At 49.4% G+C, this 23,530-nt stretch overlaps 1 protein-coding gene and 1 non-coding gene across 3 annotated transcripts; both read left to right on the top strand.

Moving 5' to 3' along the window:
- The first annotated feature begins 305 nt into the window (after positions 1 to 305).
- snapc4 (small nuclear RNA activating complex, polypeptide 4) lies at positions 306 to 22,713 on the top strand. Of its 2 annotated transcripts, XM_042337520.1 has the most exons (20): positions 306 to 487; positions 2,071 to 2,123; positions 2,823 to 2,999; positions 6,523 to 6,639; positions 6,876 to 6,954; positions 8,170 to 8,251; positions 8,691 to 8,795; positions 10,795 to 10,867; positions 11,465 to 11,629; positions 11,794 to 11,941; positions 12,282 to 12,388; positions 12,965 to 13,059; positions 13,846 to 13,940; positions 14,331 to 14,416; positions 15,426 to 15,947; positions 16,856 to 17,090; positions 17,578 to 17,648; positions 17,892 to 19,841; positions 21,957 to 22,080; positions 22,352 to 22,713. In XM_042337520.1, the coding sequence occupies exons 1-20, from the start codon at positions 322 to 324 to the stop codon at positions 22,372 to 22,374; spliced, it is 4,473 nt and encodes a 1,490-aa protein (XP_042193454.1). In that variant the 5' UTR covers positions 306 to 321; the 3' UTR covers positions 22,375 to 22,713. The 2 variants fall into 2 exon arrangements, with proteins under 2 accessions (XP_042193454.1, XP_042193455.1); XM_042337521.1 differs by lacking the exons at positions 306 to 487; positions 2,071 to 2,123; positions 2,823 to 2,999; ... (2 more) ...; positions 8,170 to 8,251; positions 8,691 to 8,795 and adding an exon at positions 9,563 to 9,616.
- On the top strand, positions 1,126 to 1,221 carry LOC121849607. The gene has a single exon (XR_006085281.1). It is a non-coding gene; the product is annotated as a Z30 small nucleolar RNA (small nucleolar RNA).
- Positions 22,714 to 23,530: the final 817 nt, after the last annotated feature.

The raw sequence follows: 23,530 nt of genomic DNA on the forward strand, positions 1-23,530 counted from the left end.
GGAGTGGGGGGGGGGGTGGGGGGGGGGGGGGGGGGGGGTGGGGGGGGGGGGGGGTTGGGGGAGGGGGGGGTTGGGGGTGAGGGGGGGTTGGGGGAGGGGGGGGTTGGGGTGAGGGGGGGTTGGGGGGAGGGGGGGGTTGGGGGTGAGGGGGGGTTGGGGTGAGGGGGGGGGGGGGGGTTGGGGGGGGGAGGGGTTGGGGGGAGAATCGCTTCTTCTGAACCCGAGTGGGAAGTTGACGACGTGACGTCAGAGAGGGACCGGAAGTGCCTGAAACCAGGGAGACGCGCTGCGGAGCGCGCATGCGCGGGACTGGGGACCAGCATGGCGGCGCTCTCACCCCTCCAGGGCCCCGGGGAGACCCTCTCACCCCCCCGGGGCCCCGGGAATGTGCTCGTAACCGAACGGGAGCGACTCTGCCGTGAGATCCTGGAGCTGGAGAAGAGCCTGGAGGCCACGAAACAGACCGGAGTGGCGATAGGGGATCTGGGTAGGTGAGGGTCCTGAGTGGGGGAGGGGTGGGTGGCGGGGGGAGGGCTGGGGGCGGGTGGGGGGCGGGGGAGGGGTGGGGCGGGGGAGGGCTGGGGGGCGGGTGGTGGGTGGGGGGAGGGGCTGGGGGGGCGGGTCAGGGCTGGGTGGGGGGGTGGTGGTGAGTGGGGCGGTGCCTCATGTCTGACACATGTGGAAACCCATCACTGTGCTTCAGAGTATCCAAGCCAAGCTGATAATTCCATGTATCCCACCTGCACATGGAGCCAGGGGCAGGTTGGGGCGAAAGTGACAGTGGGGCGAGGGCCGGGGCGGGGTGAGGGGGGCGGTGAAGGCTGGGTGTGGGTGTGGTCCAAAGCCGTCTTTAATTCATTAAATGGCGGTCTTGCTTCCATTCGCCACCCGGATGGCTGGTGTGGGAAGTGTAAATGGCTCGTGTCCTGAGATGGGGATTAAAGGGTCTTTTGGGCAGTAGATCAAACCTAATAATAATGATAATAACAATTTGCTTTTGATGTAGCGTCTTATCACATCGTTGAGACGTCTCAGCACACTTCACAGAATATACTGTGAATTGATTGTGTATTTTGTGGATGGAACTTTGTTCACAATCTGAGTAGTGCTATGAATGTGAACCCAAGGCTATGATGAGTTGAGGTATATCTGATTTGGTATTGCCAAACCCTTTGGGTGGCTCTGACCAGGAAATGAACAGTTAATCTTCTCTCTGAGCTTCCAATATCTCGAATCATAGAATTTTGCAGTACAATATGAGGCATTTGGCACATTTCTGTATCAACTTTCTAAAGGAGCTAAATGTGTTGTCCCATATCCTTGCCCTTTTCCGTACTCTTTTATATTTTTTACAGATGTTTGTAGCGCCTTGTGATGTCCTCCTGATGTGAAAGGTGCTATATAAATGCAATTTGTTATTGTCTAATTCCCTGTTAAAAGCTATTATGGATTCTGCTTCAATTACTATTTAGTAGGTCATTCCATGTTTTAATATTCCTCTGAAAAAAGAATATTTTGTTTTGCTCTTGTTCATTTGAAGAGTTTTCAACTTGTTCAGTTTCATTAATTGATGAGAATTAATGTGCTGCTGTGTTTGAGAAAGAGGTCTTTTGAAATCTGACGTCCTTGATACATATACAAAATATAGTGTATAGTGCCTTTCACGGCAGGAGGATGTCCCAAGGTGCTGGATAGTTCAGATGAAGAAGGCCCTTCGGCCCATCTCATCTCATCCAGAAACCTACTCTACCGTCCTCGCCTCAGTGCCTTTGGCCAGGATGGGAGAATTCTATTGGAAAGTCACTAATTTAGGTTTACAGTTTTGCAGGAGCTTTACTCTGTCTTTATCCTCCGCTGGAGCTTATCTGGGGCAGTGTGGCTGGAGCTTTATTCTGCATCCAAGCCATGTTATAGCTGATCTGGGAGAAAGACTTAGTGCATTCTCCAGAACTATATCATACCTTGAAGAGGATAAAAATCCTTCCTTTGGAAAAGAGATGGTTTAGTAATGGATGGGGTGATGCTTGGGAGAGAGGGTTGAATAATACTTTCACCTTTCGCCCCCAACAGACTTTGATGAAGAGGCTGAAGAGGAAGATGAGGAAGTGGAACATGCTTCTGGGGTAAGGATCACATTTTTAAGCACCTCTTTGTACAGGGGGTGGCTTTCAACCTCAATAACAGTCAGGTTTGGCAGCTTTGTTCCTCTCTTCTCCAGACTAGATTACACCAACTCTCTGCTTGCTGTCCACCTGCCTCTTCCCTTCACGATCTGCCAACTATCCAGAACTCTGCAGTTTGTGCCTCTTTCCCGCACTAGGCTCCGCGAGCCTGTTAGCATCCTCGCCAGCACCAATGACTCCTCTGTGGATCGAGTTCAAGATCCTCATCCTCACCTTTAAATCTCTCCGTGGTCCTTCCCCCACCCTACCTCTGTGACCTCCTCAACCCCTACCAACCCGTCCGCTCCCTCTGCTCAGTGGGTACTGGCCAACCCGCCCCACCATCAGCAGTTGGGTTTTTAGTGCATCTGCCCCCAACCTCTGGAACTCCCATCATAGGCTCCACCCTTTCCTCACCTCCTTCAAGGTCTGCCTAAAACTTTTGGGGATCTTTACAGATTCTTAATTCATGCCAAATGATTGGCACAGGACCCTAGTACTTGGTTGTTAAAGTTTAGAATGTTCTGTCCAGCCAAGTGTGATCATGCTCTAATTCACGTACATGTGTGACAATTTCCCATATTCTGTCTGTGTTGATGGTGAAACAGTTCACAGGAGAGAGAGAGGTAACTAACTTGCTGTGTATGTGTGCACGATCAGGGAGAAGGTCCCAGCAGGGGTGTTGCCTCTCAGCCCCTGGACAGTGACACAGACGAGGAAGACAACCTCCCCGTAGGTCCCGAGACGTGTCTGCAGTTGAACCTGGTGTATCAGGAGGTCATCATGGAAAAGCTGCAGGAGGTTGAGAAGCTTGTGGCCCAAAATAAAGAGCAGCAGGTGGGTGTGAAGCCGGGGAATTGTTTTTGTCATTCAGGTAAATCTGGCAACGTGCTTAACAATATCTACAACAGGTTGAGAGGACCATGTATGCTGCCACCTAAACATGGAAATTTCCTGAGTCTGTAATGGAATGCACACTCTCTTCCTCGTTATTTAATTGTGAAAATTTTTAGATTCAGGCTGACGAGAGCCATTGCTTGGGGACCACAGAGAGTGCACTGGACAATCGGGTTTTGGGCCCGAGCTGAGGGCAGAAGGGGAGGCGAGCAGGGGGAGTTTGGGGGTGGGAGGGTGGTCGAAGGCCCGGTCGAAGAGGAAGGTCTCCAGACTGGATTTGGAGGAGACGCCGTTGTGGGCCATGAAGTGCAGACGGTGGGAAAGGTAGGATTGGAACCAGGCAAGAACAGAACCATTGAGGTGGAGGTGAGACGAGAGGCAGTGGAGAAGAATGGAGTGGTCAACAGTATCAAAAGCGTTTGAGAAGGACAAAGAGATAGAGAGAGCCCTGGCCGCAGGTGGACAGAACATCCTTTGTCATAAGGGGGGTCTCCTTGGAGCTGAGCTGGCTCCAAGGTGACAGACTTGGCAATGGAATGTTGGAATTGAGTCAGCCCTCTGTGACGGTCTCTCGTCTGGTTCCTGAGTCAGGTGGGTCCACAGTATCCCAGGGCACCTCTGATGACAGCACAGCCCAGCCTGGCTCATCGACAGGACTTGGAAGAGCAGAGCAGTCACTGGGGGCAGAGAGTCATCCCGCTCAGCTCCTATTAGCCCTCCACCATCAGTGGCCGTGCTTTCAGTCACTATGTCCCGGAACTATGGAGCTCACTGCCTCAATTCCTCTGCCTCATCCTCACTTTGTTCGTCTTCAGATCGTATCTGAAAACCTTCCCCTTTGACATGCTTTCGGTCACCCCACAATTCCCTGGCTCAGGGTCAGGCTCTGCCACAGTTAAACACTCTCAAGATGTTGCCCCACATGAAAGTGCTATATAAATACAACAACAACTACAACAAGATTACATTTGTATAGCGCCTTTCAGACGGGAGGATGTCCCAAGGCGCAGCATTCCAGACCCAAGCTGGGGTCAGGGGGGAGAGGGGAGGGGAAGGGGTGTGACCAATGGCATGGTCGAAGAGGAGGGTTTTGAGGCGGGATTTGAAGGAGGCTAAGGAGGGGGCGAGGCGGAGTGATTGGGGGATGGAGTTCCAGAGGTTGGGGGCAGAGTGGCTGAAGGTTCTCCTGCCAATGGTGGGGCGGGACAACAACAACAAAATTGCATTTATGGAGCGCCTTTCACGTCGGGAGGACTTCCCAAGGCGCTGGAAAGTCAGAGGTCAAGAACCGAGCATGGGGGAGGGGTGGGGTAGAGGTGAGGGAAGGCAGAGAGGTGGGAGGGTGACCAAAAGCACGATCGAAGAGGAGGGTCTTGAGACCGTCCTTAAAAGAGGCAAGGGAGGAAGCGAGACGAAGCGACTGTGGGATGGAGTTCCAGAGTGTGGGGGCAGAGAGGCTGAAAGCTCGGCCACCGATGGTAGGGCAGATCAGGCAGAAGACATGGAGCAGGCCGGAGCCCGCTGAACGGGAGGGAGCGGGCAGGTTGGTAGAGAGTTAGCAAGTCAGAGAGGTAGGAGGGGGCAAGGCCATCGATGAATTCGATCCTCTGAGGGATGGGGAGCCAGTGGAGTCGGGCGAGGGTGGGAGTGATGGGGTCACAGAGCCTGGTGTGCAAGAGTACATGAGCTGCAGAGTTTTGGATGTTCTGCAGCTTGTGAAGGGAAGAGTTGGGAAGGCCGATGAGGAGGGAATTTCCATTAATCGAGCCTTGATGTGACGAATGCGTGGGTAAGGGTTTCGGCAGCCTGAGGGGTGAGGCAGTGGCGGATTCTGGCAATGTTGCGGAGCTGGTGGTAGGCAGTGCCGGTCATGGCACGGATGTGGGGGAGAAAGGACAGTTCGGGGTCAAACAAGACACCCAGGTTCCTGACTGGCTTAGTGAGGTTGAGTGTGCAGCCGTGGAGTCTGATGCTGCCAGCGCCCGAGGTGTGGAGGCGCTGGCGTAAGCCAATCAAGAGGGCTTCAGTCTTGCTGATGTTCAGCTGGAGAAAGTTGTCCCTCGCCCAGGACTTGATGTCAGACAGGCAGTCAGTCAGGACACCAGTAGTTGTCTGATGAGGCAGTGGCGGATTCTGGCAATGTTGCGGAGCTGGAGTTGAGAGTGGAGGTAGAGTTGGGTGTCATCCGCTTACATGTGGAAATTTACCCCATCTCTGAGAATGATGTCACCAAGGGGAAGCATGTAGAGGGTGAAGAGGAGGGGACCGAGGACAGAGCCCTGACGAACGCCACATGAGATGGTGGGGGGGCTGGAGGAGAAGCCGTTAGCTGAGACAAACTGAAGGCGGTGTGAAAGGTAGGACCTGAACTAGTCAAGGAGAGGACCTTGGAGGTTGAAATGGGAGGAGAGGCGCTGGAGGAGGATTGAATGATCCAGTGTCAAAAGCGGTGGAGAGTTCGAGGAGGCAAAAGGAGCTCTGGTCACATGTGGTCAGGATGTCATTTGTGGGCAGCACGGAAACCCGATTGGAGGGGCTCATGGAGGGAGTGGGAGGAGAGGAAAGAACGAAGCTGGGAGGCAACGGCTCTCTCAAGGACCTTGGACAGAAAAGGGAGGTTGGAGATGGGCCGGTAGCTGGATAGCTGTGTTGGGTCAAGGGAAGGTTTCTTCAGGGTGGGGGGGATAGTGGCGGTTTTGAGGGACGGAGGACGGAGGGAGAATTGTAGGGAGGGAGGGCCAGCTCGGGGCCGGGGCGGCAGCCAAGATGCGCACGCTGAGATAAGAGGCGGCGGATTAGTGGGACATTGTCAGCCTGCAGGAGGCTGTGGGGGCTCGAGGTGGCGCGGAGGGGGGTAGGTGGGCACTCGTTGTGGTTAGCAATGAGCAGCCTGCAGGGGAAGGACAGGGGAGGGAGACAGACAGAGGATGGGAAGGAGACACTGGTATAAACTATACTGTACCTGCTACCAGGGATTCAAACCTGGCGGGCGGAAGTGACGTCACACAGAATGGCAGGAAAATCTGGAAGTCCAAAATGGAGGCTCCCCCTAACCAGGTAATGGCCGCCCCCCGATCCCCCGAGTCCCCGGCCCCGAGACACCCGCCCCCACCTCAGGGTCCACGAGACTCCGGCCCAGCCTGCAGCTACCGGCTGGCCCCTACCTCTGGCTAAGGCTAACGCCGGTCACGATCCCCAGGACCCCAACCCTGCCTCGACCTATCGCCGGCTCCAATCCCCGAGACACCGGCCCTACCACTAGCTGTTACCGGACCCAGCCCCCATTCTGGCTACCGCTGGTCCCGATCTCCAGGAAACCAGCCCTATGACTCCCTGCCGCTGCCTGACTTACCTTCCGTGAGTCCCTCTCAGTTTGCATGGGTTTCCGAGGCCCTGCCGCTCAATACAAGCTGTTGTTTACTGTAATCAGTAAATCTGGACCTCTTCTTTGTTTTCTCCACAGCTAGAAATAAAAGGTGTACTTGGAGGACGTAAAGCAGAGAAGTCCACAGGTCCATCTTCGTTATATTACCTAGGACACTTCATGAAGCCATACTTCAAGGATAAAGTTAGTGGCCTTGTGAGTATGAGGAAAGTTTCACAGAGCAACTCAGAATGTTATCACTTTACTCGCTTGCTCAGGGTCCAACACTTTTCCATCAAAACGGTCTGAGACGTTATTACAAGTGAAGGGCGCTATATAAATACAAGTTGTTGTTGTTGTGCTCTAGCTCCCGTGTGTGTGGTGTAGTCTCCACTGGTGCATTCTCCAAATACAGCCATTTAATAAACCTTTGTTTCTGTATCTTTACAAAGGGTCCACCTTCTAATGCTGACACAAAGGAGAAGGCAAAACAAGGCATCAAATCCTTTGCAGATTTCCTTACTGTCCTCTGTAAGTACTGACAGGGTAAGGGGGTGCTGGCTGGTGGTGGGATGCGCTGGGATGAAAGCACTGTGTAAGCTTTTTTTCTCCTCCTGGGGATTGTTTCACCAGCACACTCTGGTAATCACTGTTCTTGGCCCAGGCAGTCAGTATTGTCAGGATGTTTTACTGTTGGGGCATCACTGCCGAGCCTCAACAGTGTCCTCACCTGACCACCGTTTGTACTTTCACTGGACAGTGATTAGAAATAGGAACCTCACCTGCCCTCCCAATGGAGTTACGTGCTCCGGTTCGCTACCCAGCATGGAGGGTGCTACATAAATGCAAGTTGTTGTTATTGAGATCAGCAGATTTATTGCCACAGTTGCTTACATAGATCATTGTCCTGCAAAGTAACTCATTGTGCGAAGAACATTGAGACATGAACACGAAGAAATGCTGTGTCTTATTTTTTGGTGATGGGGAGGTGGGGGGGGGGGGGGCAGATGGATGTCTGACACATGCAGAAATCCAAATCCCACCTATATATGGAAATTGCCAAGGTATAAATTGGAATGGAATGCATACTCTTTCCCTAGCTCAGGGTGGTCCAACCTTCTGGCAGCTGAGGGCCGGATGCTGGTTTTGAGAAAAACCCACAGGCCACATAAGAAATACTTTGTGTTTCCCTTCCAGAAACATAAGCCATAAGAATCATAGGAATCCTATGTCTTAAACTGTGTAACTGTATTGTTTAATGTCACTATACTTTAGATACAATGCAATTAAATAGGCAATGTGAAAATTCATACACATTTTAAAACAACAATACAGCCAGTGATGAGGTATCTGTCTCTGTATCTGTGGCAGAAGGCAAAATACTGCAGATGCCAGAAATCTGAAATAAAAGCAGAAGTTGCTGGGAACACTCGGCAGGTCAGAAAGCATGTATGGAGAGAGGAAAGTGAGTTAACATCAGAGACGAAAGGTCATCGATCTGAAACGTTAACTCACTTTCCTCTCTCCATAGATGCTGCCTGACCTGCTGAGTGTTCCCAGCGACTTCTGTTTTTATTTCTGTATCTTGGGACGTCCTCCTGACGGCATTATACAAATGTCATTTGTTACTGTTGTATCTCTGTGTCCAGGCCGATCAGGGATAAAATGCCAAGGGAATCAATGACAGAAAGTGGTTAGTTCCTGGAGTGGGATAATATTTCTCCTTATTGTGTTTGCTGTTCACAGGGAAACCGAGAGAGGAAGAAAAACTCCTAAGATCCATTGTAAATGACTCGTTGCAGCATTTGCTCCAGCCCAAGCTCTCCAGGTAAACCCTCTGTCACTGCTGTTGGCTTTGAATCAGTCTGACACGTTTCTTGCTGCTCTTCCAGCTAGGATTAGCCTACCTTGCAAGCTTAATAGGAGCTGAGTGGGAAGATGCCCTGCTTCCAATGACTTGTCTGCTCCTCCAAATCCTGCAGTGACCCTGGAATACTGTAGAAACCAGATTACCTAAACCACCACAGAGGGACGATTCGATTCTAACATTCTGTGGCCAAGCATGTCACCTTGGAGCCAGCCCGGCTCCAATGGGCCCCTCCCTCTCTCCCTCCCTCCAAAGGAAGATATTTTGGGATTTAGCCAGGGAGTGGGAGGGGTGGGAGGGGGATGTAATGTGACAATAAAAAGTAAATGTCCAGCTTGCTGGACATGATATTGTAGCTTAAGCCGCTAGTAATGTGATGCTGTGTCTCTGGTGTGTTTAGGCTGGATTACGTGAACAAGAAGCTGGAGCTGGCCAAGGTGGAGTCTGCCAAGCAGATGTTCAGAAAGCAGATTAAAGAAGTCGAGCGGGAAATGCACGATATCAAGTGAGCTGTGCTTCCTGTCCACAGGCATTTTAACTAGGATCCTATAAACATTTCAACTGCAGTTATCTCCAATGCTGCTTCTCTGCCCAGTGCCAGCCCCCACCGCGTGCCCTTCCCCCCTACCCCTCCCAGTGCCAACCCTTCTCAATAAGTATTTTTTTGGTCAGCTGGATGTCTGAAACCCATCGCCATGCTTAAAAATATCCAAACCAAACTGAGATTTTCATGCATCCCACCTACACATGGAAATCCCAGAGGTAGCTTGTTGGAATGGAATACGCGCTCTCTCTGTGGAGGGACTCATCCTGCTTTCCTAATTTTGGAAAGTATTCGGCACAGGTTGGCAAGTACCATGGCTTGGGGACCCCAGAGTGTGCGTTGGGGTAACTGCTGAAGTCTAACCAGCTAAAACAGCATAGTTTGCCATTGATATCATTGCCTGGCAGGCTTTCCCACTGCTTGTCCAGCTTGGACCACCCTACCCATCAGGGCTTCGGCTTGCAATCGCTAGTAAACCTGTGTTAGATCTCTGAATGCAGGAGCTGAAAATCACCTTCTGCCTGCTTAAACATTGTGTATAATTGAAGATCCTCAGCGTAAAATTACGAGATATTACTGGTATTCTCAGCGGGTAAGCAAAGCGAATGAGGTCTCCCTAGAATTGGACATGCTTTCCCTTCCATCAGGAAAGATGTTTATCGACATTGTGCTCAATTTCTCAACCTCAAAAGAGCGAATGAAATAATTGAGATTGAAATCCACAGCTTCCGGTCTTAAATCCGACTAATCCAGGAGTATAACGGTTGCAGCTCTGTTATAACGTATCCTTATTGCACAAATGGTTAATGCAGTTGTAATGTGAACCCTGTTCACTGCACACGAGTGTAGTTAACCTTCTGGCTTCAACAATGACAAAGTTACACCCTTCACACCTGATCGAGTCTTGAGTGCTGCTGGTGTTCATGCTAAAATGGCAGACTTTTGGGTCATTAGGGTTGCCATCAGCTTTGATGACCCAGAAGTTAGCCAATTATTTTAGTGTGTTAGCCGGCCAGGGTACAACGAGTGGGCAGGCTCGCTTCTCACATACACAGTAATACCACCCTCAGTGGGTTGGAATTTTATGGTTCTCATCTAGTTTTATTCAGTATGTGGCTATACAGAATATCTCAATGGTTACACATAGAATTATGTAGAATAATAAGATATGACACTGAAATAGGTCACTTGGCTCAACTTGTCTGTGCTGGTGGTTCCACGCCATATCCCTACCCCACCCTTCCTATTCCCCTCTCTTAAATACATTGATGCTTTTTATTTCAACCACAGCTTCTGGCACATTCTTACCGCCCTCTTTATGAGGAAGTTCCTCCTAAAGTCTCTTATTAGATTTACTAGCTGCCTTATATTCATGCCTCTTGTTTTGAATCAACAACAATTGGAAACAACTCATCAGTGTCTACTTTATAGAACCTTTCATAATATTAGACACCTTGATCAAGTCCCCTCTCAACCAGCCCAACGAGAGAGAGAAAAGTCCTGTAGCTCAGTGATTAGAGAACTCGCCTTGCAAGGGAGAGACCTGGGTTCAATTCCAGGCAGGGCAAAAGCTTGGGCAAGTTTCCTTACTCCACACAGAGCCTAATAATACTCCCTCCAAAACAAAACAATAATAAACTGGTCATTTTCAATCTACGACTTGTTTGTGGGACACTCCTGTGCGCAATTAGCTGCCGCGTTTCGCCCACAAATATACGGTCAATTCACTTTACAGTCTATTCTGTGAAGCGCTTTGAGATGTCGAAAACGTGAAAAGCGCTATATCAAATACAAGGATTATTATTATTATAACAGCTCCAAACTGTCCAAACGTTTTGCTGGCTCTTTTGATAATTGACCTGATAACTCGATAACTGAAGTAACTACTGAGTTATTTCTCGGGGTGGGGGGGGAATGGTAGTAATGAACCTGAGGTTTATACTCCTTAACTTTCTTATAGCCAGTTAGGTGAGCAGCACTTGTTGGGGAACAGGTACGACGAGCACGACTGGATGAAGATCTCCAACATTGATGTAAGTTTATCCTCCCAAATCATTAGATCTCGCTGTCTCCACTCTTCTGAAGGCAGTGAACCACGCTGAGTGCAGGCTGCCATCCTTGATCACAGCTGCGCAGTACAATACAAAATTACGTTTGTATGGCACCTTTCACATTGGGAGCACGTCCCAAGACGCCTGATTGATTTGCAGCAGCATACTAAACTGGGGGCCATTGTAGCCGAGCCTAAACCTGCCGCCACTCAGTGGCCACATGTTTCCTGTATCTTCCTGCCGCTGGCACTTAGCTAAGCCTGGCAAATGTTCTCTTTTTACCCACTCCTTGTCCCTCAGGGGCAATGAAGCCAACTGTAGCCCCAACAATTGTCCTGGCTGAGATCAACAACTCGGCACAGACAGCAATGGAGACTGGGATCTTCCTTATGGCTTGGCAGTAATCTAGGGAGAACTTCAGGGTGCTACTAGGGTGATCCATGTATGTGTGAAGCCCCCAAAGTTAACATTTTGACATCTTTTTTTCTGTCCTTCCCTCCCCTCCCGCCCCCACCCCGCCGCTCAGAAAGTACTGGGTCTTGCGTGATAATGACTGGCCATTTATTTTGTGTTCCTTAGTTCGATGGGACCCGCAAAGCGGAGGATATCCGATGCTACTGGCAAAATCACCAGCACCCCATTGTCAACAAGAGTAAGTGGAGCAGCGAGGAGGTGCAGAAGCTGGAGGAGATTGCACAGCAGCATAACTACCTGGACTGGGAGACTATTGCTAAGGAGCTGAAGGTGTGTGGCTTCATTGTGTGGGGCAGGAGCTGGGGGAGGCGTGTGGGGAGAAAACACTTTCTTACAGAGTGCCGACATGGGCTATAAAATTATTCCATACCAGACAAATTTTAAGTGAGACGGAATTTACGTGTTACATGGTTGACCGGATCCCCTTCCAACAGACCCAGCGCACAGCCTACATGTGCCTGCAGAAGTATCAGGAGTCCAACAAAGAGCTGAGGAAGAGAAAGTGGACAGAAGAGGAGGATCAGATGCTGAGGGATCTGGTTGAAAGGATGAGAGTGGGAAACTTTATCCCTTACACCAAGAGTGAGTGTGTAACATCAGACACAACAACAAATGACATTTATACTGCACCTTTCACGTCAGGCGGACCTCCCAAGGCGCTGGACAGTCAAGGATTTGGACCCGAGCAGGGAGGGTGGGGGTAGAAGGGTGACCAAAGACGTGGTCAAAGAGGAGGGTCTTAAAACAGGCGTTGAAGGAGGCAAGGGAGGGGCGAGGCGAAGGGACTGGGGAATGGAGTTCCATTGGGTGGGGTCTTCAAAAAAAAAAAAATCCTGGGCCCAGCTCCTAGTGTAAAACTGTAAGAAGGATGATTATACAGAGAGGCTGCCAGAAAGACTGTCATTCTCCTCTTCTTTTCTAGTGGCATATTTCATGGAGGGAAGAAACGCCAGCCAGCTCCATCAACGGTGGACAAAGAAGCTGGATCCAGAACTGACCCACGGTGCCTGGTCACCCTGGGAGGATGACGTACGTGGTGGTTTGATATTTTTCAGTCGCCACATGCCGGCCTCCTGGGAGCATGACACCGAGCTCCTCGGCTATCACTCCTTTTGTTTCTCTTCCCTCCCCCTGATGCTTCGACTGTGCTTATGGTCAATGGTCATCTCCCTCCAGCTCAGGGTCAGGCTCCGCCACTGTTAAGCAATCCAAGTCACTGCCCCGCATGAAGGGCACTGATTAATTGCAAGTTTTGTTACTTTTTTCCAAGTAGCCATTCTTCACGTGTGTGAGCTCCAGCAGTGAGTATTGGCAGGATACTTGCCCACACCGGGCGCCTTCATAATCAAGCCTAATCCTGGCCTCGCCTGACATACACTGGTGCACAGAATGTACTGTAAAGTGAATGTTTTATGGGTGAAACGTGGCAACCAATTGTGCACAGCTGTGTCCCACAAACAGTCAATGGAAATTGATCAGAGGGAAGAGTCGAGCTGCTGGCAGTTATAGTGTCTCCACTGAGACCTCGCTTCAGCAGAAATGTTTCAGAAGCCTCAAAATATGCAGTTTGTTAATCTACGAATGCCATTTTTCTTTGATCTCCAGCTACTTCTGAAGGCGGTGGAAAAGTACGGATGTCAAGATTGGTACAAGATCCGAGATGAGGTTCCAGGCAGGAACGACGTGCAGTGCCGAGACAGGTGTGCTTTACTTGAATGTTGAATGCTCCAGTCTGCCGCAGGGAGTCGCCCTCAGTTCACACTATTCTGCTGTTCCTTTTAGACGTGTCAACTGCAAGTCTGGCATTTCATACACTGAGCCACATGTACCGTTTCCTTTCTGAACAGCAGATGGCGTCTCACTCAATCTCATCGGTATTTTGTAGTTATTTTACTTTGTACCAATAGTCACCTTGCTTTCTCCTCTCCTGAAGATTTACTTTTGCTCAGCCGGGTGTCTGACACATGTGGAAACCCATCGCCATGCTCAAGAATGTCCAAACCAAGCTGAGCGTTCTATGCATCCCACCTACACGTGGAAATCTCCCTGGAGTGACATATCCAGCTTACCTAACCAGAAAATATTGGCGCAGGTTGGCAAGAGACAAGTTTTAAGGACCCCAGAGTGTGCTTTGTTTATCTAACCAGCTTAACCCACAAAGCTTGCCATTGATATTGCTGTGCAGCAAGCTTTCCTGCTGTTTGTCCGGCTAGGACCACCCTACCTGGGGGGTTAGTCAGTAGGCACCCTTTGGTGCCTAAATGACTGTTCTTCATCTGTGAGCCTAATTAGTGAGTGTTTCCCGATTACGCTGTCAGTACAGGGTTGTGGAGGATAGGGACAGGAAGGGAAGTGATCTGAGTCGCGTTGTCAAGAGGTATAAATGGAGCATTCTATTGATTATTGGAAAAGGAGTGGGTAGTGGGAGATGAATGTGATGGGACTGAAGCAGTACAGAATCACAAACTGTAACAAACCTCTTGCAGGTATATCCATGGTTTAAACGACAAAATGAAGAAAGGAAAATGGGATGCTGAGGAGGTACAGAAGCTTGGACAACTCCTAGAGAAACACGGAGTGGGTAAGGGAAGGGAGACCTCAAGCTGCTTTGAAACCTCTTCAAAGCATTGACTTTACGTGGAAGCTTTTCTTTCTCTTCTGATTTACTCTTCTACTCGCGGAACCACCATCCCCTTCCCCATCAAAACTGCTGTCATTATCCCCCCCCCCAACCCTCACCCGCCACCTCAGGAAACCTACAACTAGACCTTTGATTCTGTAAGACCTTTGATTCTCTTTGAAGACAATCTTTGATTGTGCTTTTGGCCACCTTTACAAGGGACTGCTGCTCTGTGTACAATACAGCACCAGGTTAGGTATTCTTGGGGTTGTGTTTAATGCCAGGTGATGGATTTATTTATCTACCTTGTTTTTGTGATCCCTAAAATCCTGTGTTCAATTTCTCTTGCAGGGCAATGGTCCAAAATAGCAGCCGATTTGTCCCTCAGGAGCGCATCCCAGTGTAATAACAAATGGAGATGGTTAGTGGGTATTAAGGTAAAGTGAACATTTTTGATATTTGCAGTATTGCGTCAAAGGGAATTTCTACTGAGCAGAGTGACTTTGTGTGTGTGTAGGCAGGCGGCAGCCATTTTGTCACAGCAAGGTCCTACAAACAGCCATGAGATGTACGAACAATTTATCTAGATAATAAATAAACCTGGAGGCCAGGACACAGTGGAAGCTTTCTTCTTTCTTCCAATTGTGTGAGAGAATATTTAATGTCCAGGCAGATCGGCCTTGATTAAAACTCTCGTTCAAAGTACCTCTGACAGCGCAATGCATGACAAAAGCCTCGCTTGACAGCTAAACGTTGGAATTGAGTCCACTCTCTGTGGTGGTTTCAGTGGTCCAGGTCCTGAGACAGGCAGGTTCATAGTACTCCAAAGCACTGATGATAAGAGACCAGCCAGCCTAGCTTGTTGGCAGGACTTAGGGCAGACCAGTTACTGGGGGCAGGGATTCTTCCCACTTGGATTCTTTAACCTTGCAAGCCAGAGCCTTACTGGGTAGGCAGCGGGAAGCTTGTCAGGTGGTATTTTCATTGAAAAGATAAGCAGTTTTAGCTGGTTGGCCTCCAGGAGTCCACAACCCTCGACTCTAGCGAACCTGCCCCTTATAGACTCTGAACTTAAGAAGTGCGTGACCCTCCAGGGAAGGTGACATACAAGGAGCTCTGTCTGGTTTGGATACTCTGAAGCACGGCGTTGGGTTTCCTTGTGTCTCACACATGCAACGGACCAAAAAACGCACAGCCTTCTGACTCGGTGACGAGTGCTATGAACTGAGCCAGGTTGAGACCAAAATAAAAACCTTTCTACTGATTATCACAACCTGAGTTACTGATCTCAGCCCAGGAGAGCGTTGGGGTGGGGGGGGCACAATTAGTCACAGCCCTAGTGGTTGGGAGTGGGGGGGCGCGGAAACCAAGCCAGGGCTCACGATAGAGTGCCCCCTCGTGCTGCTTCACTCTGAAATGACTAAAACTCTCCGAAATTTCATTTAGACAAACCGCTTTCCGCGAAAACCGAAAAAGAAAAAGACTTCAGCGACAAGACCGAGGCCCGCGAAGGTCCGGGCTATGGAGAGCAGCTCTGAGTCCGAGGTCTCATCCGGTAACATTTCGTTGCACGACAGCGAGGAGGAGAATGTCAAGCCAAAGGCACAGAAAAGACGAGATACAAGCGAGAAGAACAAGAGGCCAAAGGGACAGAATAAAGGAGTTGTAAGTGAGGAGGAGGAGGATGAGGATGTGAGGCTGCAGGAACTAAACAAAGGGATGAAGGAGGAAAATGTCCAACCCCACGGACAGAAAAGGAGTGGGAGCGGCAGCGAGTTCAAAGTACTGGACATTGACTTGTGGATGCCCATTACTGAGGATGAGGGGGCGGACAATCGAGCCAAATCTGGAGTGAAAAAGCAAATGGCAAAAGAGTTTGGAAGATCGAATCCCAGTCCAACGGGGAGAGCAACGCCTCCAGTCAGCACTGACCCTGGTGCCAACGTGCCTCCCGAAGAGCTTCACCAGGTAAGAGATGTGAATACTGTCCGCTCCTGCCTAGTTATTCACGCCGTTTTAGTTGTATATGTCCAGTAACCGAGTAGTCAACTTACGGAACAGGCTCCCCTAGGGAGGGAGACGGTGGAAGCAGAAAATGTTGTTTGCTTCAAGAACAAATAAGATAGATTTCTGCTACAAAATAATATTTGGGGATACAGTATATAGTTTGGGGCACGACGTGTCAAGCGATTGCCAGGATAGTGGAAGATAAACTAGATCGACCTTGGTCTTCTAAGTAGTCAGCAGGATCGCTCATGAGTCCAGCGAGTACCTTCATTGACGGCCCCGATTGATAGACTGTCCTCACCGGGCATGTGCCAGTGCTATTTTTTCACAGCACAGAAGGAGGCCATTCGGTCCATCGTGTCTGTGCCAGCTCTTTGGAAGAGCTGCCAACTAGTCCCACTCCCCGGCTCTTACCCCATATCCTTGCAAAGTTTTCCTTTGCAAGTACCTATCCAATTCCCTTTTGAAAGCTATTATCAAATCTGTTTCCACCCTTTCAGGCAGTGCATTCCAGATCATAGCAACTCTCTGGATAACAAAAAATTCTTATTTCCCCTCTGGTTCCTTTGCCAATTATCTTAAATCTAATGTGCCCTGGTTACTGACCCAGCTGCTAGTGGAAACAGTTTCTCCCTACCTACTCTATCAAAACCCCTCAGAATTTTGAACACCTCTATTAAATCTCCGCTCAATCTTCTCTGCTGGTTCCTGTTCTTTCCCAGTGATACCCAATAGTTTAAGGTAGAGCATGACGGTTGGTAGCCCCACAGCCTGAATGAGGGGTTTTCGCCGGGGCTGGGGGGGTGGAGAAAGCGCTTTCACGTGATTGGAAACCTGCTGAGAATTGCCCTTTTGCCTTTATTGTGTAGAAGCAGACTGGGACAGGAGGACAGGATCCGGCTGGGTCCTCAACAGCAGAGCCGGCTGTGACAGAGGGCTGTCCAGCACAGGCAGACGAGTGTCCCGCAGAGAGAGCCAGAAAGAAGCCGGGGCGAGGCACTCTCCGGGCCATAGAGTTGGAGAGAAACTTGAACCAAAACCTTGTAAAGGCTGTTGTCCCCTGGCTGGGAAGGAGCCAGCTGCTCTGTGGCAATCAATCAAAAGGTGGGGTACAAACCTGAGAACAACTGGGGTGTCATGGCGGTGAGTCACAGACTGAGGTGGGTGGAGGGCAGGTTGCGGCTATGAGGTATGAGGATGGCAGAGTGCTCCTGTGGTCTCCAGTGCTTTACCCCCCAGTAGGCATTCGTCACGAATGAGCAAGGTCCCTTCCCCCTGATCCCCACCCACATGACTATTTGCTGGGAATTTAACCGTGAACGCTCACCCGATGTCATATGCACCTTACACTGGGGATTTCTTGATGGCGATCAGGGGCAGGAACCCTGCTTTGTTATTTTAACCCCTACGTTACACAGTCTCTGGGCCAATCGTTGACCATACAATAATGATTCATCTGTAATCAGCTGCTCTGTAGTAATAATAATAATAATAATAATCCTTGAAGTTGATATAGCGCCTTATCAAGGAGGCAGTTAAACAGTGTTTCAATCTCCGTATTTGCTAATTGTTTTATTTCTCTCCTGTCTAGCTCAACTTCTGCGGCAAAGGCTGGAGGCGGGTGGGATAAAGACCACCCCTGTGTTTGCACTATTGCTGTTGGTAGGTTTGTGAACAAAAAAATCCTCTTAGTATTATTGCAATCTTACTTTCCTCCTACTGAATGCCATCTGCATGTGCTTGACAGATAGTGTAGCTTTACTCTGTCTCTAAACTGTGCTGACACTGACCTTAGAGCATGGACGGACAGTGTGGAGGGAGCTTTACGCTGTAAAGCCATACCTCTGCGTGATTTGTACCTTAAGAAGAGGCAAAGGGACTGAAATGTTCTTCTGTCTTGTTCAGGTATTTCGTATTGACCAAGTGGGCTGCAAGAAGATGATCGAAGAGAGGTCAGCGAGACTGCACGAAGCAGAGAAGGAGAGAGCCACGGAGAAGAGGAAATTCTTGGAGAACGCACAAGCCGAGGAGAAAGGGAAGGAGAAAGCCAAGGAAAGCAGGGCTCAGCTCTCCTCGCCCATCACTAAGAAAAACATTAACCTTGGAAACGGTAAACACATGGAAATCAACAAGTTTCCCGTCAATCCGACTGTGCCAAAAGAGAGACTGAAGACGGTCATGGAGTTGCTGTACGAAAAGCGGAAGGAATCTAGAGCTAAGGCCAGAGCTCGGGAGAGAGAGATTGCCAACCTCCAGTGCCCACTGGTGATCATGCCCCAGCAGCCTCCCCTCGTGCAAACGGTGGTGTTGCCCCAGCAAGGGGTGCTGGGGGCCAGTGTACCCTCCGCACACTCACAGCCCCTCTTGAATTTGTTGATTGAAAACAGGGACTCACAACGAGTCACCTCCGCACGTCAAACCGAGGGCCAGCAGCTGGCGCAGGGAGCCATGTCCGCCCCAACAGTGCAGGGCACCAGCCAACTCCCAGCACCACCGACCCAGCTGGTGAATCCTGAGCCTCAAATCATACGTCACGGTGCCACCCCAGGGCAGCCTTGGCACCTCAACCCCTGCCCAACTGAAAACAGCCCGACCGTGTACTCGAAGCTCCAGGTCCCAGCTCCGAACGTGCAGCAGCCACAGCCCCAGGCGAGTAGGCCGCCCGCTCCACTTCCACCCCAAACCCAAATGAACCAGTTCTCCCTGGTGCTCACTCCCCAGGGGCTGGTCCTCATACCCGTCAAGCCAGTGACGCGGGTCACCACAGATGGTATCTCCACACCAGCCGGCCCGGGGCCTCCCCTCTCTCATCTGGGAGGAGCTGCAATGCTTCATTCCGTGACTCCTTCACTCACAGCGGCGCCGTTGCCCCCCACGAATGTATTAGACAACAGCGCAGGCACAGCTGCCAGCAACAAGGCTGACCAGAGGCTTCGGGCAGGAGTCCGAGGTGCACAGGAGGACACAGAGCCTGGGACAGTGCCCTCCACCAGCAGACAAGCCCAGCCCGTAAACACTAGCGTGTCAGCAGTCAGTACTTGTGCCCCAGCGGGTAATGCCATGCAGTTGGCCACGGGTAACATAATGGTGGCGGGGCCAGACGTCAGCCCCACAAACCCTTCGCTCTCACAACCCTCCTCCACTCAGCATCCTCCTGCTGCTCAGCCCGCAGTGCCACCGAGCCTGGACTCCGATGGCGGGGCCAGGCAGCCGGAGCAACGTCCACACGGGCAGGAAGTGTGCAAGACAGTGGGGGGTCTGATCACCTGCCCTGATCAGCCAGAGGGAAGCAGCAGCCGGCCGGCAGGCAAACAGCCACCCGCGGGAGAAGCCCCTGTCCAGTTCAGCCTCTTGTTCCACAACGAGACAGAAGCTCGATGTCGAAACTGGCTCCGAGGACGGAGCGGTGTTCCTTTAGCCGGAGTGTCCATCAAGCTGCCTTATCTCCCGCCATTTGTCGGCAACATGAAGGCTCTGGCCAACCTCCTGTTGCAGAAGAAGAACTTGGAGCAAAACGTCTCAGGCTTTTGGCCTTCGGAGCAGACTGAGGTGACGGGCTCTCAAGGGAGGGTGGAGATGATGAGGGGACTCGTGCAGGAAACACTTCGAAGCAACCCAGGGTACCACCTTCTGAAAGCCAGGTTCCTCTCTGCTTTTACATTCCCTGCCTTCCTGGCTTCTCTGCCTGCCTACCAAGGCCCCAGCTCTAAGAGCCGCTTATTGGAAACAAAGACCACGGATGAGAGAGGAGAGGGCAAGGACGAGAATTTTATGGACTCGGCTGTAGAGCAAGATACAGAGGAGACCAGGAGCATAGCACCCGCACCCTCACTTTCAACCACAGAGCAACCTCAGGTAATGCTCAGAACCTCAGGCGGTCTGGCTTTTTGATCATTAGTGAGAGCGCCGCCTCGTGGCAATTGACCGGTTGGGGACCCCTGACTGAGCTGAAGACTGAGTCAGGGATTTTGGGAAAGATGCCACAGAGTAGGAGCGTGTGTAGACATCTGAGAAGCATCAGTCTCTATCGAACTGATCTGTCACCAATATGTTCACCGACAAGTACACAGTCACTCCACTTTGCAGTCTTATCTTGTGAAACGATTTGAGGCATTCTCCCAAAGTGAGAGTTGCTGTATCAAGTGTAAAGGATATGATAGTCAATTATTACTTATATAGCTCAATACATTGACATCGGAGACATTGGAAATGATACAATGAAGGTACACACCGATGCCATGATGTGGAGTTCTAGCTGTGAGCATAGGTTTGAAAATTGGTCCGTTTTCATCGAGATAGAGAAGGTTAAGAGGGAATCTAACAGAGGTCTTCAAAAGATGTGAGAGGATATTAATAATAATCCTTGCATTTGATATAGCGCCTCATCAGAATATTCTGTAAAGTGAATTGACTGTATATTTGTGGGCGAAACGCAACAGCCAATTGAGCACAGCAGTGTCCCACAAACAGTTGTGGATTGAATGACCAAATTATTATATTTATTTGAAGAGATTATTAAAAATTTTGTATGGAGCATTTAAATGTGTTACAATCAACTTTTTTTTACACAAAGTCCAAATTTAGTACGAAAATGTTTGATTTTTGTTAAATGGACGAGACTGCAGAATAAGGAATTAAATCCTTTAAATTTATATTGCACTATGTGTAATCCACCTTTAAGGCTTTAATCCACGTGTAGGGGGAAGAGAGGAAATTACAGGTGCCCTTAATTATGTAATTAAACCCATTGAAGAATTTATTATCTAACCCTCTTAATAGCTTTGAATTACATAATTGTAATGTGCACATGTTTACACATCACATGTGGTAAAGGTGTTTAAACCTTGTGCAGAACAATGCACTTTTCCAATCTGATTGTTTTTTAAAAATAAATGTTTGAGAACCCGTCAAATCAAAACACCACATATTAAAGTGCAGATTAAATATTAGAAGTGAGGAATAAAATATTAATTGGAGCATAAACTCTTTCCCCCCCACCCCACCCCAGCCAGGAATTTTGCATAATTTTGTTTATCGACAGATTAAATTAAAATCTCCTGGATAAATAGTGAAAGATCATTATAATAATAATAATAATCCTTGCATTTGATATAACACCTCATCACATCTTTGAGAGGTCTCAAAGCCCTTCTCAGAATATACTGTAAAGTGAATTGACTGTGTTTTGTGGGAAAAACGTGGCAGCCAATTGCACACAGCAGTGTCCCACAAACAGTCACAGATTGGGGTAACCCAATTTTTTTTTAAAGGATTATTACCCATGGAAATCGACTAACAACTGGTTATTTCTGCTGGTCGGGAAATTGTTAACAAGGGCTACAGCTCAGATTGTCACAAAGACTTAATGGAAGAACAATTTTTTCACATAGATTGGAGGTTAAATGCTTTGCCACAGGTGGTTGTGGAGCCCGAGACTGTAACCACATTTTAAGGAACAGCGGCAGATTTATTTGTTTCACGTAAAAACGAGCATCTCAGAACGTTTTACAAACTGGGGCTTTAGAAATGAACGGCATTGTTCTGGAGACGGAAGTGGCCGCTAATTCTCAGCATCAACGTTCCACAAATATTAAGATGCGGGCTTACATTGTTGGGGTGAATGTTTGACGAGACATATATAATAATAATAATAATCCTTGCATTTGATATAGCACCTTATCGCGTCTTCGAGACGTCTCAAAGTGCTTCACAAAATATACTGTAGAGTGAATTGACTGTATATTTTGTGGACGAAAATATAAATTGGGAGTAAATCTCACCCCACCGCCCCTACGTGATACTGTAATTAAACTGTTACCTCAGCTCGAAAGCAACAGGAGACAGATGATCGACTGAGTTTCCTCATTTCTGGAGTTCTCAAGCCTGCCTGATGGCTGTCTGGTTCGGTCACTCGGCGCAGACCAGGGGTTGGAGCCTGTAGCATTAACCTGGTTTCTGATTTCCTCACAGGAAGCTGCTATTGAAAGCCGAGACCCAGAGATTTGCCAGGATTCCGAGAACGACCAAGATACTGAACTGACCCAAGGTATTGGGCACCGCCTGCGCCTGCGGAGACGCAACAGGAAACAAACAGGTAGTTTTTTTTTATGATTTCTGTTCGTTTGTGAGTGAGTGTATTACAAATGTGCTTACAGTCACCTCCCCACGCCCTCTCCCCCTGGCTTGTGGTCAGACTCTGCCGCTGTGAAGCGCTCCAGGAAACTACCCCACGTGACGAGTGCTATATAAATGCAAGTTGTTGTGTGAGCACAAGCCTATGTGAGCATGCGCACTGTTTGTGAATGTACACAGGGGTTGGTCTCTGGTGAAATGGTTGAGAAAAGAATTTGTTTTTGTTGTCGCAGGACGCAGTGTGACCCAGTGCTGAGCTCCCAAGTCCTTTCTCCCTGCTTTCAGTGGGAACGTCTGAAGACCCTTCATCCTGCTCAATCCAGCAGTCTGGGCTCAGTGATTTGCAGTCAGGATTCGCGGGAGAGAAGAATGAAGACTTCTTCCAACTTTTATGTTTTAACATTTGAACGGAACCCATCGAACTGCCCAGTATCCCTGCGTCTCATACCCTGCTGTCTTCTGCCCTTATTTTCAGGGCTTTTGCGAAGCTGAAAGTGAGGGGATCATGTTGAAATGTTCTTCGCCTGGTTTATCGTTAGCACCGGTTACATTAAGATATAACGTATTTTTTTTAAATAAAACATTTTTGGCGGTATCTGTAGCTTCACTTAGATTCTTTCTTTCTGAATTTTGGGGGTGTCAGGCTTTAAATAATCCACGGCAAACCCATCTGGTTGTGATGGATAGCTTGACAGGCAGGCAGGCTCAGAGGGCTGGGACACATTCCAAGGTGCAGCTTGGATTTGGAGAGTTGGTAGAGTTGGCGTAAGGTAACTTAAGTTACTGGCACAGTAACTTTGCTCTGCAGGAGTGTAATACAAACGCACCATCTCTCTTGCTTTTCCTCTCCCAAAGAATTGTTCAACTTGGGCTGTTCATCCACAATCTCATCCCCTCATTCTTCCCATCTGAGCTGGAGAGAAACGCAGCAGGCTTTTGAGCCAAGGATCCAGTGTGTCTTTGCTCCCTCCCGAGCCTCTTGTTCTTGGAGCTGAACTCAGCTACGGTGAGTGAAGCCCAAACAGTGTGTTGACTGGTTCTTCCTCACAATAGAATAGATTCATTCTTGGGGAGTGTGGACGGACAGTGCAGAGGGAAATTCACTCTGTCTCTAACTCGAGCTGTCGCTGATCTAGGATGGTGGACGGACAGTGTAGAGGGAGCTTTACGCTGTATCTGGTGCTGTCACTGACCTGGGTGTTTTTGATGTTGACACTGGATTCGAAAAGTGCAAATTGGTCCATTTCCCACGTGAAAAAAAGGCTGAAACCCAAAGGGCTGATTGCTGTGAATGGTGGGGCGGGGGGGGGGGAGGGGGAAGTGGCTTGTTCCTGGTTGTCCATTACTGGATAAGATGAGGTTATGGAACTGAACAATGATCTGCAAGTTCTTCATTTCTGCTCTGATCTCTT

This window comes from Callorhinchus milii, unplaced genomic scaffold (assembly GCF_018977255.1).
Source record: "Callorhinchus milii isolate IMCB2004 unplaced genomic scaffold, IMCB_Cmil_1.0 Scaffold8, whole genome shotgun sequence".
NCBI classification, from domain to species: domain Eukaryota; kingdom Metazoa; phylum Chordata; class Chondrichthyes; order Chimaeriformes; family Callorhinchidae; genus Callorhinchus; species Callorhinchus milii.

Bases quoted from the DNA above. Each gene is read 5' to 3' on its own strand.
- snapc4 (XM_042337520.1), top strand. From the start codon at position 322: ATGGCGGCGCTCTCACCCCTCCAGGGCCCCGGGGAGACCCTCTCACCC. The intron at 14,417-15,425 runs GTAAAGTGAACA...AATTTCATTTAG, and splicing joins GATGGTTAGTGGGTATTAAG to ACAAACCGCTTTCCGCGAAA. The intron at 17,649-17,891 runs GTAGGTTTGTGA...TGTCTTGTTCAG, and splicing joins TGTTTGCACTATTGCTGTTG to GTATTTCGTATTGACCAAGT.